The sequence below is a fragment of the Lithobates pipiens genome, unplaced genomic scaffold (genome assembly GCF_037356315.1).
Source record: "Lithobates pipiens isolate NorthernLeopardFrog02 unplaced genomic scaffold, aLitPip1_a1.2 Scaffold_13, whole genome shotgun sequence".
NCBI classification, from domain to species: Eukaryota; Metazoa; Chordata; class Amphibia; order Anura; family Ranidae; genus Lithobates; species Lithobates pipiens.
Window position 1 is genome coordinate 186,789,072 of NW_027507718.1, and position 13,186 is coordinate 186,802,257.

At 42.0% G+C, this 13,186-nt stretch overlaps 1 protein-coding gene across 1 annotated transcript in view; it reads left to right on the forward strand.

Annotated features, from left to right (window-relative positions):
* PLEKHJ1 (pleckstrin homology domain containing J1) overlaps positions 1 to 13,186 on the forward strand; it is a 41,989-nt gene that overhangs the window by 12,696 nt on the left and 16,107 nt on the right. The window contains exon 3 of the mRNA XM_077475973.1: positions 5,162 to 5,228. Within this exon, the coding sequence (XP_077332099.1) occupies positions 5,162 to 5,228 (67 nt within the window). The remainder of the gene's footprint in view (positions 1 to 5,161; positions 5,229 to 13,186) is intronic.

A 13,186-nucleotide genomic window follows, 5' to 3' on the forward strand; every position in this document is an offset into this window, starting at 1 on the left:
ATATTCCAACATAACGACCCCAAACACCCCTCCAAGATGACCACTGCATTGCTAAAGAATCTGAGGGTAAAGGTGATGGACTGGCCAAGCATGTCTCCAGACTTAAAACTTATTGAACATCTGCGGGGCTCCCTCAAACGGAAGGTGGAGGAGAGCAAGGTTTCTATCCAACATCCCCCGGCTCTGTGATGTCGCCATGTAGGAGTGGAAGAGGACTCCAGTGGCAACCTGTGAAGCTCTGGTGAATGCCATGCCCAAGAGGGTTAAGGCAGTGCTGGAAAATAATGGTGGCCACACAAAATATTGACACTGGGCCCAATTTGGACATTTTCACTTAGAGGTGTACTCACTTTTGTTGCCAGCGGTTTAGACGTTAATGACTGTGTGTTTGAGTTATTTTGAGGGGACAGCAAAGCAAATTTACACTGTTATACAAGCTGTACACTCACTACTTTACATTGTAGCAAAGTGTAATTTATTTCTTCAGTGTTGTCACATGATAAGATAAAATATTTACAAAAATGTGAGGGGTGTACTCATGTCCATAAGATACTGTAATTACTGGTCAAACCTGAGAGGTAATGCCCTTGGGGTGAGATAGATGAACCTTATTCTCATGTAGATGTGAAATTGTACTAATAGGACCACATAGAATGGAAATTGCTTTTCTTTTGTTTTATAGCGATAGTAAGATCATCTGCCCTGTGGCTATTGTTTACCCTGGAGATCCACAGGCCAATAGTTGGAGGATCCAGCGCAATACTATATTTTAACCAACAGATCGAGTGTGCATATGTTTAGCAGCAGCATCCATGGACTATAAAACAGGTCTTTCAGGTGAAGAAAGGATGTCTATCAAATATTGCTCTGCTAAATGTGCTACTCTTAAATTTTGGCTCCTTACAACTCTGATAGTTGGTGAACTACATGCAATATTACATTTATAAAGACCAATGGTCTTCATCCAAGTTAAAGACTAAGGCCGCGTACACACGGGCGGACTGTTCGCCCAACTTTGTCCGCTGAACAGTGTTTCAGCGGACAGTCCGCTCGTGTGTGGGCTTCAGCGGACAGTTTCAGCGGACAGTCTGACGAACAAAGTTTTTCGGAATTTCCGTAAGACAGTCCGCTGAAACTTGGTTTTGTCCGTCCAAACTTGGTTTCAGCGGACAGTCCGCTTGTGTGTAGGCAAGTTGGACGGACTAAGTATCGCGCATACTCAGAAAGGGTTTACACGGCCGAAGGTTGCATTACAGTGTATAGGACGTCGTTTTTCTAGTCCCGTCGTACGTGCTGTACACGTCATCACGCTCGTTTTCAGCGGACTGTTCGTTCATCGTGTGTGGTCAAGTCCGTTCATGCAAATTTTGAGCGGACTGTTTGTCGGATTGTTTGACGAACAAAGTTGGGCGAACAGTCCGCCCGTGTGTACGCGGCCTAAGTGTTTCTTGGTGGTCTTCTATGGTACAAGAAAAGGTGAACAGGTATCCCAATATTTCCACCACTGGGTAGAGCTAGCAGAACACTTTTTTTTTTTTCTAGCTGCTTTTATCATGAATGGGCATTGCCTTGTGAAGATATCACCGCACATACTAGCAGACATGTATCCACTTCTGCTGAGAGAGCTAGAGTCTCCTAAAATTTGCAAGTCTGCAGTCTTATCATGCTTTTGGTCTGGATTTATATGCAGCGATTTCAAATGAAGTAATGCAGTCTCACGCTATAACGTTGTCCTTTTAAGATAAGTAGTAAAAAGAGCCAGCAAAACTGCAATCCTTGAAGTGTAATTTATTGGTATGTCGGAGTGACAATAAAACAAATCTGGCGCATTTGGGCAATAGCCTTAGCTACGTAACTTAGGTCCGAATCTCATTTTTGTTCAGTGACTCACAGCCTCAACTACCCTCCCCCACATCACAGCCTCCTTTACATCAGTGTGCTCTGTCCCCTCCTTCACATCACAGACCCCCCCCCCCATTCATATCACAATCCTTCACAGCACAGTCATCCTTGTTATCAAAGACCACCCCCCCCCACCTGTCCTCACATCACAGTCCCCCTTGCAATCACAAGCTCCTCCTCACATCAGTCGCTCTCCAATACATCACAGCCCCACTTGTAATTGCAAGCCCCCCTCCTATTAATAATAATAATAATATCATCATTTGGTATACAGGATTTATATAGCGCCAACAGTTTGTACAGTGCTTTACAAAAGGAGGGCAGACATTACAGTTACAATACAATTTTTAGTACAAGAGGAATCGGAAGGCCCTGCTCATTAGAGCTTACAATCTAAGAGGGAGGGTCAATTTATACAAAAGGTAATAGCTGTGAAGGGTGAGCTGATGGAGAGAGTAAAACGGTGTATTAGTTCGAAGCATGATAAGCTTCTTTAAAGAGAAGGATTTTCAGGTAGGGAGTTCCAAAGGATGGGGAAAAGCTCTTGAGAGATCCTGGAGGCAAGCATGGGAGGAGGCAAGAGGTCTTGGGAGAACTGAAGAGTGCAGCTTGGTTGACATTTTGAGATCAGGCTAGTGATGTAGCTGCGGCCAAAATTGTGGATGACTTTATAAGTTATTAGTACTTTGAATTTTATTCATTGGGTAAGTGGAAGCCAGTGGAGGGATTGTCAGAGAGGGGCAGAGGACACGGAACGGTTGGTAAGGTGGATGAATCTTGCAGCAGCATTCATGATGGACTGAAGGGGGGGGGGGGGGGGATATCCTATGTAAAGGTAATCTATTGAGGAGGGATTTGCAGTAGTTGAGACGAGAGATAACCAGGGAGTGAATTAGAAGCTTGGGGTGTCATTGGTTAAAAAGGGGTGTATTCTGGAGATGTAGCAGTGGTTAAGGCAGCGTGATTTGCACAGGGATTGGATGAGGGGCCTGAAAGGACAGTTCAGAGTCCAGGGTTACCCTTAGCACCCTGGCATGTGGGGACAGACTGATAGTTATGCCATTGATTTTGACAGAAAAGTCATAGAAAGGGGCACGTGGAAGAGAAATATTATAAGCTTGGTTTTAGATAGTTTCAGGAAGTGGTGTGACATCCAGGCTGATATGTCTGTTAGTAAATCAGTGATGTGTGAGGAGACTGATGGGGTGAGCTGAGGAGTAGAGATATAGATTTGGGTGTCCTAAGCATAGAAATTGTCAAATCGGCTAACCCAGGGAGGAGGTGTAGATTGAGAATAGGAGAGGTCCTAGGACAGAACCTTGGGGGACCCCGATATTAAGAGGAGTAGGAGAGGAGGAATTGGAGTTGTATGACACTGAAGGTGCGGTGAGACAAGGAAGATTCAAACCAACGGAGAGTGCAGCCACGGAGAACAAGCAAATCAAGTTTTTTGAGAAGGTTCAAGTGTAGAAGTATGGAATAATGTTGGTTTTAGCTGTTTGAGAGTTTTAGGAGAGCAGTTTCTGTTGAGTGTTGCGGGTGAAATCCAGACTGAAGGGGATCAAGAAGGATATTCTCAATGAGGTGGTCGCTCAGCCGGATGTAGACTAGACATTCACAGAGTTTAGAGGCAAAATGGAGTAAGGAGATGGGTCTAAAGCAGGGGTCTCAAACTGGCAGCCCTCCAGCTGTTGCAAAACTACAAGTCCCATCATGCCTCGGCCTGTGGTAACCATGATTGTAACTGTCAGCCTTGCAATGCCTCATGGGACTTGTAGTTTTGCAACAGCTGGAGGGCCACCAGTTTGAGATCCCTAGTCTAAAGCCTCATACACACGATCAGACTTTGTACAAACTTTCCCGTGGATTTTTGTACAAAGGGCGTCGGCCGAGAACTTGTATTGCATACACACGGCAGGACTTTTTCAGCCAACATTCACCAAATCACGTGGTTTTTCTACTCTTTACCGCCACCTTTGGTCAACTTCTGCATTGTTGTCTGATCTTTTGCATTGGTTCTGAGCAAGCGTGTTTGTACTTTGTACAAAAGTCCTATGGTTTTCTGTACACACGATCAGACTTTGCTCCATTTGACTTTTGTTGCCAGAAAGTTTGTCCGTTCCAACAGCCAACAAAAGTCAGATGAAAAGCGAAAAAGTTTGTCCGATGGAGCACAGTCGGATGTTGCTCCAAAACAGCTAATTTGCATGTTTGTTGTCAAAAAGTCTGATCGTGTGTATGGGTCTTTTAGGTTGTTAAGGTTAGTTGGGTCCAGTGAGGCCTTTTTTGGTATGAGAGTGACTAGTGCATATTTTAGAGGGTTGGGGAAGATGCCAGTAGAGGGGGGAAAGGTTGAAGATATGAGTTACAGTGTAGGATAGAGCCAGAGTGTGACAGTAGTATTTGAGATTCACAAGGCCCCCCTCCTCACATTACAGCCTCCCTTGCAATCACAAGCATCACCTTACATCACAGCCCCCCTTCATATCTCAAAATCTCTGACATCAGAGCCCCCCTTACAATCCCAAACCCCTCCTCACATCACAGCCCCCCATAAAACCACAGTCCTCATTGCAGTTGCAGCTCTCTCCCCTGCACAGTCCTACATTAACACAAGGCAGAAGGTTGGAGGCATAGTGGGGTTGACTCCTCATCTGTGTGTTCTCTACTCCCTGCCACTCCTGTAGTTAAACTCACAAGATGTGAGACATGGCAGGTCTGCTAAAGGTGGGAGCTGCCCAACTCTTCTTGTTAAGAGGAGTGATTGATTGCTGGGACCGCATTGCATCCTAACAACACATCACCTGCTTGTCAGTTTGAAGATTTGGGCAGCTCCCTCCCTCTGTGTAGAGTTGCCATGCCTCTGCCCTGCTGTGAGTTTAACAGCAGGAGCGGCGGTGAAAGGCAGGCGAATACATAGACGAGGAGTGCATCTAGGCTGCAAAGTAGAGAGGACTGTCACTCGGTCCATGTCTGGGCTGCGATCTACCATTCGGTTATGCCTGCGCTAGAATAACACTGAATTGCTAACATTATTTTCTTTACATGCTCATTTTTGGGCTTCTTTCAGCATTTCAAGTTCTTGCATTCGGTGTAGGTGGTAGGTATTCTCTGAGTAGCGTCTCTGAATAATTTTCCTGGAGGACTGTTGGAAGTGAATAACTTCTATTATCTCTAGTTAAACAAATGCATGTTTGTTACAGTTATCGATCTCAAATAATCCACCTCTGAAATATTGTACATCCTTTTTGTTTCTTAGCCCATTGGAGCACTTCTTTTAGAGCACTGCAGGGTGATGAAAGAAGAGGAGAAATGTTTCTCAATACGTAAGTGTCCTAGTTTACTAAGCGATTGGTTTATCTCTTTTGTTAGGTTAGTTTATACAGCTGAAAGTTTTAGGGAGTCAGAGAACAATCGTAGTGGCAGGAAAAAAGCTCCCAAAGGCTAGGAACCTGATGTTTTATTAATTTTTTACGCATTGACTACCTGCTGCCTCGGAGGTATCTATGCTTGCCTTGGCATAAATTCAAAATACAAATTGTCTTATGTTTAACCAATTCTGGTCTTACACCTCTGCACACCTCTATGGACTAGAGCATTTTTCACATTTCTGCTATGGGCCTGTTTGTATGTATGGAGCCACCTTTCTGGGCACACTCCCAACTTGGACTAAAGTTGGTCTCCTATGCTGTATGTGTCAATAGAAACGCATAACCTCGCAGACTAGCATGGAAAGGCACTTCCCTGCTTCTCCATCCTCCAAGAAAACACACTGACAGCTGCTTGGAGACTGCAACTGCCTCCTGTTAAGTACTTGGTGCTTGTGCTTCCTGACCCAAAGTTTGGGAAAAAAGAATCCCAATAATCGCAGAAAATTCTCAGTCACCACACCCCAAATAGATTTTGTACAAAAAGGAGAAAAACCCCCAATAAGACGTGACTTTATAAGTGACTAAAAACACGAGTAAGGCCTCATGCACACAAGACGCAGTTAAACGCGTGTTCAGATGCAGTTGGACACTTTTTTTTTCAACTGCCCCTGAACTCATTCAATGTTATCCTATGTGACCATGCACACAGTCTAGTTTTTTGCCGTTTTTATGCAGTTGCGTTTAACCTGGTTTTTCCAGAAGCAAAAAAATGGGTTCAGACGCAAAAATGTCCACGTTTCAGACGCAAAACACGGCTAAACGCATCTAAACGTGGCACCCGGGTTTAGCTGCGTTTGCGTTTATATGAGTTTTTAAAGGAACCCAATTTTTTGGACCTGAAAACTCAGAATTATGATCTGAGAATGACATTGTTTTGACTTTGGGGGCCCATAACTCGGGGCCACTTATTGCCAGGAACCCCAAATTTGGTATGCAAACACTAGCACTACAACATATCCAAATTTGGGGTTCCTATCACCAAGTGACCCCCGAGATAGGGGGCCCCAAAGTCGGGGTCACAAAATGTCATGCACTTTTCTGCATCAGAGAATGACATTTTGTGACCCCACTTTGGGGGCCCATATCTTGGGGCCAATTATTGCCAGAAACCCAAAATTCGTTATGCAGACACAGTGGAACTAGCACTACAACATATCCAAATTTGAGGATCTTGTCACCAAGTGACCCCGAGATAGGGGGCCCCAAATTCGGGTCGCAAAATGTCATGCACTTTTCTGCATCAGAGATACATGGCCTCAAAGTCAACTGTGACCATCTGCGGCAATGTAATTTGGTCATTAGGGTTGGGTGTTATGGTAAGTGGTTATCCGTTAGGGTTATTGTTTAGGATTAAGGGTTGGATTAGGGTTGGGGTTGTTTAGGGTTAGTGTAAGGGATAGGGTTAGCTGTTAGGGGTTAGTGTTATGATGAATGGTTAGGGTTAGGATTCTGGATATTTTAATAAGGCATTAAAAAATATACTACTATATACAGCAGCAAAGAATTAAAATATAATTAAAATATATTAATCAGTACATATTTCACGATAAAAATATATTAAAAAAATTGGCCAAATAAATTTAAAACAATTATAAAAGATCTAATTAACATAGATTTGCTTTTAAATAAAACAATTTGAAACTAGAAAAAATGAATAAAAACATATAAAGATTAAAAAATAAATAACTATTTTAATATTGTTTTATATAATGAAAACATGTTTAAAATTGCCACAAGAAAATTTTAGATATTTTAAAAAATTGGATAATTTGCTATAAATAGACATTATTTAAAAAAAAATAAAGGACAGAGAAAAAAATTCATCTGTACATCTATAGATAAATATATTTTATAAATATATACACATACCTGATCGTTACCAACAGACATTCCTCTGGTGACACACTGTTTCTCATATTGGTGTCCATGCATGTCAGACCAGGTCGTACTTTTTCTAAGAGCAGATCAAATGTGACAATGGACATCCGGCTAAAATTAAAAAACTTGTCGGGGTCGGTACGCAGCTGCACATACATGTTTGTGAAATATCCAACGGACATTCGCTGTCCCATCAACGGATGGGTCCAATATCGACGAGCTCTGACTCTGGACCTCTCACGAAATTTGCGACGACGTTGCTGTCTCATCGAGAGCAACATCAGGAGCATTTCCTGACATATATTCAATATGGGATCCATTTAAAAATATATACCACAGAAAGAGGCAAATGCAAGTGTACAACTGCTCTCTATGCTGCTGCTGCTCACTCTGATCAAAATAGCAGAAATAGTTAAAAAAACATGCTTTGAGAGCTTGGGGAGGGTCCACATGATGTTATCTTTATAAACGCTTATAAGCGCAAACGCGGCTAAACGTGGCATGCAAACGCGGAGCTTTTTTTTAGTTTTCACCTGCGTCTCGTGTGCATGAGGCCTAACAGATAATTTTTGTATTTAATAAAATATTGTAATATCTTTAAATATGCATATAAAGCATTTAGAAAAATGTATCATCACAAACAGTACAATATGATACATAAAATGGCTCAAGCACACGTCCAACCTGACGATCGTTTCAGGCAGATCCTGCCCTTCTTCAGGGGGATTTCTAGACCTTATACAGAGTCCACTAATAAAAAACACATATAAATATTAATGTATTAATTCACTTACTATTTAAATTATACAAAATATATCATAGTCAGAAGCATGGAGAGACATATACAAGTTTTTTTACATTACCAATAAAATTTGAATCTGTCTGATATTCCATGTGACATGTGATGATTTGAGACCCAGACAAGCTGGTGTTCCAATGACCCTGAATGCTAATGAACTAGGGCTGAAACGATTAATCGACATCATCGATAATAATCGATAATGAAAATCATTGTCAGCGATTTTCATTATCGATTAGTCGGTCCGCACCATGCGATCTGCGGAGCGGTCCGTGGCTGCGGCCTTAGGAAAGGCCGCGGCTTCGGCCTAGCTCCGGAGCTGGCGGCCATCTTGCCACACCCGGCGGCGGTGTTGTATTGTAACCCCGTCACTTCCGGTGCGGCTCCGTTGTAGTGTCATATTTTGCTGCCTATCACAGAATGCTACGGAAGTGACGTTGCCGCCTTAATTTGCAATGTGCAAATCTTGTTAATTAGAGGACTAATATTTGCATTATTGTATCTGCACAATTTAAATTAAATTGTGACAAGCGTTCTTTCATATATATATATATTTAATAGTCTTGGCTTTTTTATTTAGTCATTGTGCACTCTGAGATATATATTCATCACGTGGTATAATTTATAGATCAACATTTGATAATTGATTCATTTTTACATTGTGCGTTTATTTTTCATATTGTGCGTTTTTTTTTTTTTTGTTTTTTTTTTAAATATGATTTTATTCGATCGATTAATCGAAAAAATAATCGGCCGATTAATCGATTATGGAAATAATCGTTAGTTGCAGCCCTATAATGAACCCCAACAAGGGTCACACAAATGGTCCACCTCAACCTCGCCAGAAAGGGCCAAATAGATGTTCTGAAAAAAAAAAAAAAAAAAAAAAAAACCCCGCAATTAATTTTATCCATCCATATATATGTACATACCCATGTACTCCCATATCCTTACCTCCCAGCTCCTCTCACAAACACATCTACCCTTACATGACGAAACAAATCCATATCCACCTATATCAACACATATAAAACACACCAAAAACAAATACACACACATGTCCACAAAAAACCCTACCTATGCTTCCTCCTACATACACTCAAAAGAACTCACATACGAATGCATCCATATGGCCAAGAAAAAAATTAAATAAATAAATATAAATCATTTTATATATACAATCAATTAGATATGTCTCAAAATATCCCACCGATCAATCAATGTAATCTGTAAATGTCCGCCATGGACAAAGCAGCTGCAGTGGTAGAAATATATTCAACCGACTTAAAAAAAAGAAAAGAAAATATACATTCAATGAAAATCCAAGGTGCTGTGTTGAGCTATCAACAAATAGCCAGACACTCATATATTAAACTGCAAGCATATACCTGTGTGTGTCCATACATGTGGAGAGCAGCCTAGTGAAAGATTGTAGGATATCCCCAGCGCGGCAAGCCGACAGCTGATCCTCATCTCAGCTGATTGTCTTAAATAAGGTGGAGGCAACACAGTATCGCACAAGACATCCACAAGGGGGTGCGCACAAAAAAAAAAAAAAAAAAGGAAGCGGAGCGCATCACAGCTCAACCAGAAACACCCCACAGCTGCGGCAAGCAGGAATGCGCATAGATATATAAACATCCTCTGCTCAACCCTACACCGCACGCCGGGCACACAAAAAGCCCCCAGAATGTGCGCGCCAAACCACCATAGCCAACAACACGTACAAATATACGCCAAATGCCACTAAATCTCACCTTTACTTAAGAAACCCCACATGTATAAAAATCAAGATCTGGACATGAATCCAGACCACCAACACATACCTTTTACATAGATTGAAGGAGAGGGAAAGAGTTGAATGGCAGTGAGAGGAATGGACATTTCAGAAACCCCCCACACAGAGAGGCGTGGCAACCCAGCCCCCAAAGAAAAGCAAGGGAGTGTAGCTCGCGTCTAATGTGCACCGGCGCCATCTATGGCCCAAAGTGGACCAACACAGGGGTCGCCAATACCCAAAACAGTGTGTATGGTACGCGGCCCCTGGGTGCGCCAGGTGGAGAAACATTAGCAGGCAGGGACCGGAATATAGCCTCTCGGTCATATGGAATCAGACAGACCCAACACAGATCATGAAAAAAAAAAGTTTTAATAATTTAATAGGTCACTATCCACTAATCATGGCGAAGGCCTCATTCCTCCCAACCTCCTGAGGTAAAACCATCAAGAAAAGGGCGAAAACTAACTATATTATTAAGGCTAGGAGCCAATGTCGCCTTTTAAATTTACTATCCATCTGGTTTCGCGTTGAAGCAACACTGTTCCAATCGCCTCCCCGAGTATTGGGATGTATTCCATCTAAAATGATGAAACTAATTTTGGGTATTAGGCCGGCATGCATATATACTACCCTTAAAGTCTTGCAATTCGCAAAGTGAACTGGTTTGAAAATCTTCCCGTTTGGTAGAGCTACATTTTCACTGGTATGCATGTATTGGCATGTATTGGCATATTGTACACCCACCGCAGCGGAATGTACCCGGACGTTTACGTTTACAGGGGTCCATTCCAAATTCCCTTGTAAATTCACTTTGTATTAGAGTGTCGCGAATAGATTTTGTTCTACGATACGTGATAGATGGCTTTTTTGTCACAAAAGGATTTAATACCGGATCTACTTGTAAAAGATGCCAGTATTTAGAGATAATTTTATTTACCTGATGATTTTGTTTGGTGAATCTCGTAATAATCCTCAAACAGTCAGATTGTGATTCACCACCTCCAGTGATAAGTTGTTTTCTCAATAAATCTTGTCTAGGTCTGAGTAGGGCCCTTTTATAGGCCTTCTTCAGAATAGTCCGGGAATAACCCCTTAGTAACAATCTCTCTCTTAGGTCATCAGCTTCCTTTTTAAAAGTCTCATGCGTACAATTCCGACGTAGCCCTAAATTTTGCTAAATGGAATTGATCTGATGAGTGGTGCCGGATGGGCACTTTCGGCATGCAGAATACTATTACATGCCGTCTCTTTCCAGTATAAAGCAAACTACCATCATCCTCCTTTGATATAGTCACATCAAGGAAGCTGATGGAGGAATAATCGTAAGTCATGGTGAACTTAAGATTATATCCATTCTTATTCATAGCCTCCAGGCATTTAATCAGAAGTTCTAAAGAGCCAGCCCATACGATTAGAATATCGTCAATATAACGACTCCAACTCACCAATGCCAATGACACATGATCAAAACAAAAGCTTATGATCCTTTTTTTTTTCTCCTCTCACTGACAATGGAGGAGAAAAAAAAGGGACATCGGTCCCGAAAAGGAAGAGGCATTTATGCCTCATTTATGCCACCTATCAATGCCCACCAGTGGTGCCAATCAGTGGCACCTAGAAGTGCTGCCCATCAGTGTAACCGATCAGTGCTCATCACTGCCACCCATAAGTGCCCATCAGTGCCGCTTCATCAGTGTACATCAATGACGGAGAAAAATTAACCATTTTAAAATTTTTTAACAAAAAATAAAAATAGCACAGGTAATCAAATACCACCAAAAGAAAGCTCTATTTGGGGAAAAAAATATAAAAATTTAATTTGGGTACAGTGTTGTATGACGAGCAATTGTCATTCAAAGAGCATCAGCACTGAAAGCTGAAAATTGGTCTGGATAGGAGGGGGGTTTAAGTGCCCAGTAAGCAAGTGGTTAAAAAGAGTCAACACTTTTAAAAATGAATAATAAATGGCTTCAGCCAAACACTAACCACGAGTAAAGGAAACGTTTGTGTTAACATTCATATTCTCTGAAAAATGGCTAATGCTGCGTTTACACGATCGGAATTTTGGTCGGAAAAAGCGCTGATGGTTTTTCCGACAGAATTCTGATGGGATTTCGCTCAAGCTGTCTTGCATACACACGGTCACACCAAATTCCGACCATCAAGAATGCGGTGACGTACAACACGTACGATGGGACTAGAAAAAGGAAGTTAAATAGCCAGTAGCCAATAGCTTCTGTCTCATAGTTGAATCTGAGCATGCGTGAGTTTTTGCGTGTTGGAATTGCATACACACAAACGCATTTTCGGATAGGAACTTTTTCCAACCGAAAAATTTAGAACATGCTCTCAATCTTTTGCTGACCGAAATTCGGCCAGCAAAAGTCCGATGGAGCATACATACGATCGCATTTTCCGACCAAAAGCTCTCATCGGTCTTTTGTTTGCCGAATTTCCGATCGGTTGTACGTGGCATAAGAAATCAGAAATTCTGCCAGTAAATTCTGCTGTAAACTTATGAGCACAACTGTATGCTTGTAATAAATGGTGAATACCATAAAAAAGTAGAACCATGGTAGATAGTGACTAGACACAAGAAGCAAAGTGAATGAAAAAAACGTAGGTGAGTGAAAGCCGTTCGAAGGAGAGCAAAATAAAGGGAGGGTGAACAAATGAGGTGTTTGCATGGAACCCACCGTGCAATATCCCAAAGTTAATGAAAACTAAAAATGAAACATCAAGGAATGCTGCTACACCCTGGGTGGATACGTCCCCACGTATCAGCCTGTTGGCAAGATCCACGGCTGTGTTAATAATGTGATTTTCACAGTTTTCTTGAATGTAAGTACTACATATTTTATAATAAATATACGTTGAAGTACTACACCATGAAGCCTCTTCCTTCCATTATCCTGCATATCTGAGACAACCTGGAGACAGATGTTCCATTTCCATGAGAAATCCTTCATTAAACAACCTGGTTCCTTTGGAGAGGAGCAGTGTTTGGAGAAGTCTGTGGAAAGGTTTATCCGTGTTGGCTGAAATTTGCATGAGCGCATTTGATCTCTAGCATGCAAGATCCAACTGTTCTGGTAAGCGGTGCTGATTTCTTTATCGTACGTCATAGGACACAGAGCCTCACAGATTTACTTAGTGGGTTATGGGCCTACCTTCAGGTGTTGACACTGGTATAACCAATACAGGAAGTTGACTCCCCTATATAACCCATCCTCCTCCTAGGAGCACTCAGTTTTTTCGCCAATGTCTGAGGTGTTGTTCACGAGTGAAGATGTGCTCTGAGGAGCTCCAGGGAGGGATCCATGCTGGATTTAAAAGAAACTCCACAACCGGATCCATCCTCGCCACTGAGGCCATAGGATGGTACCTGGACCTCGA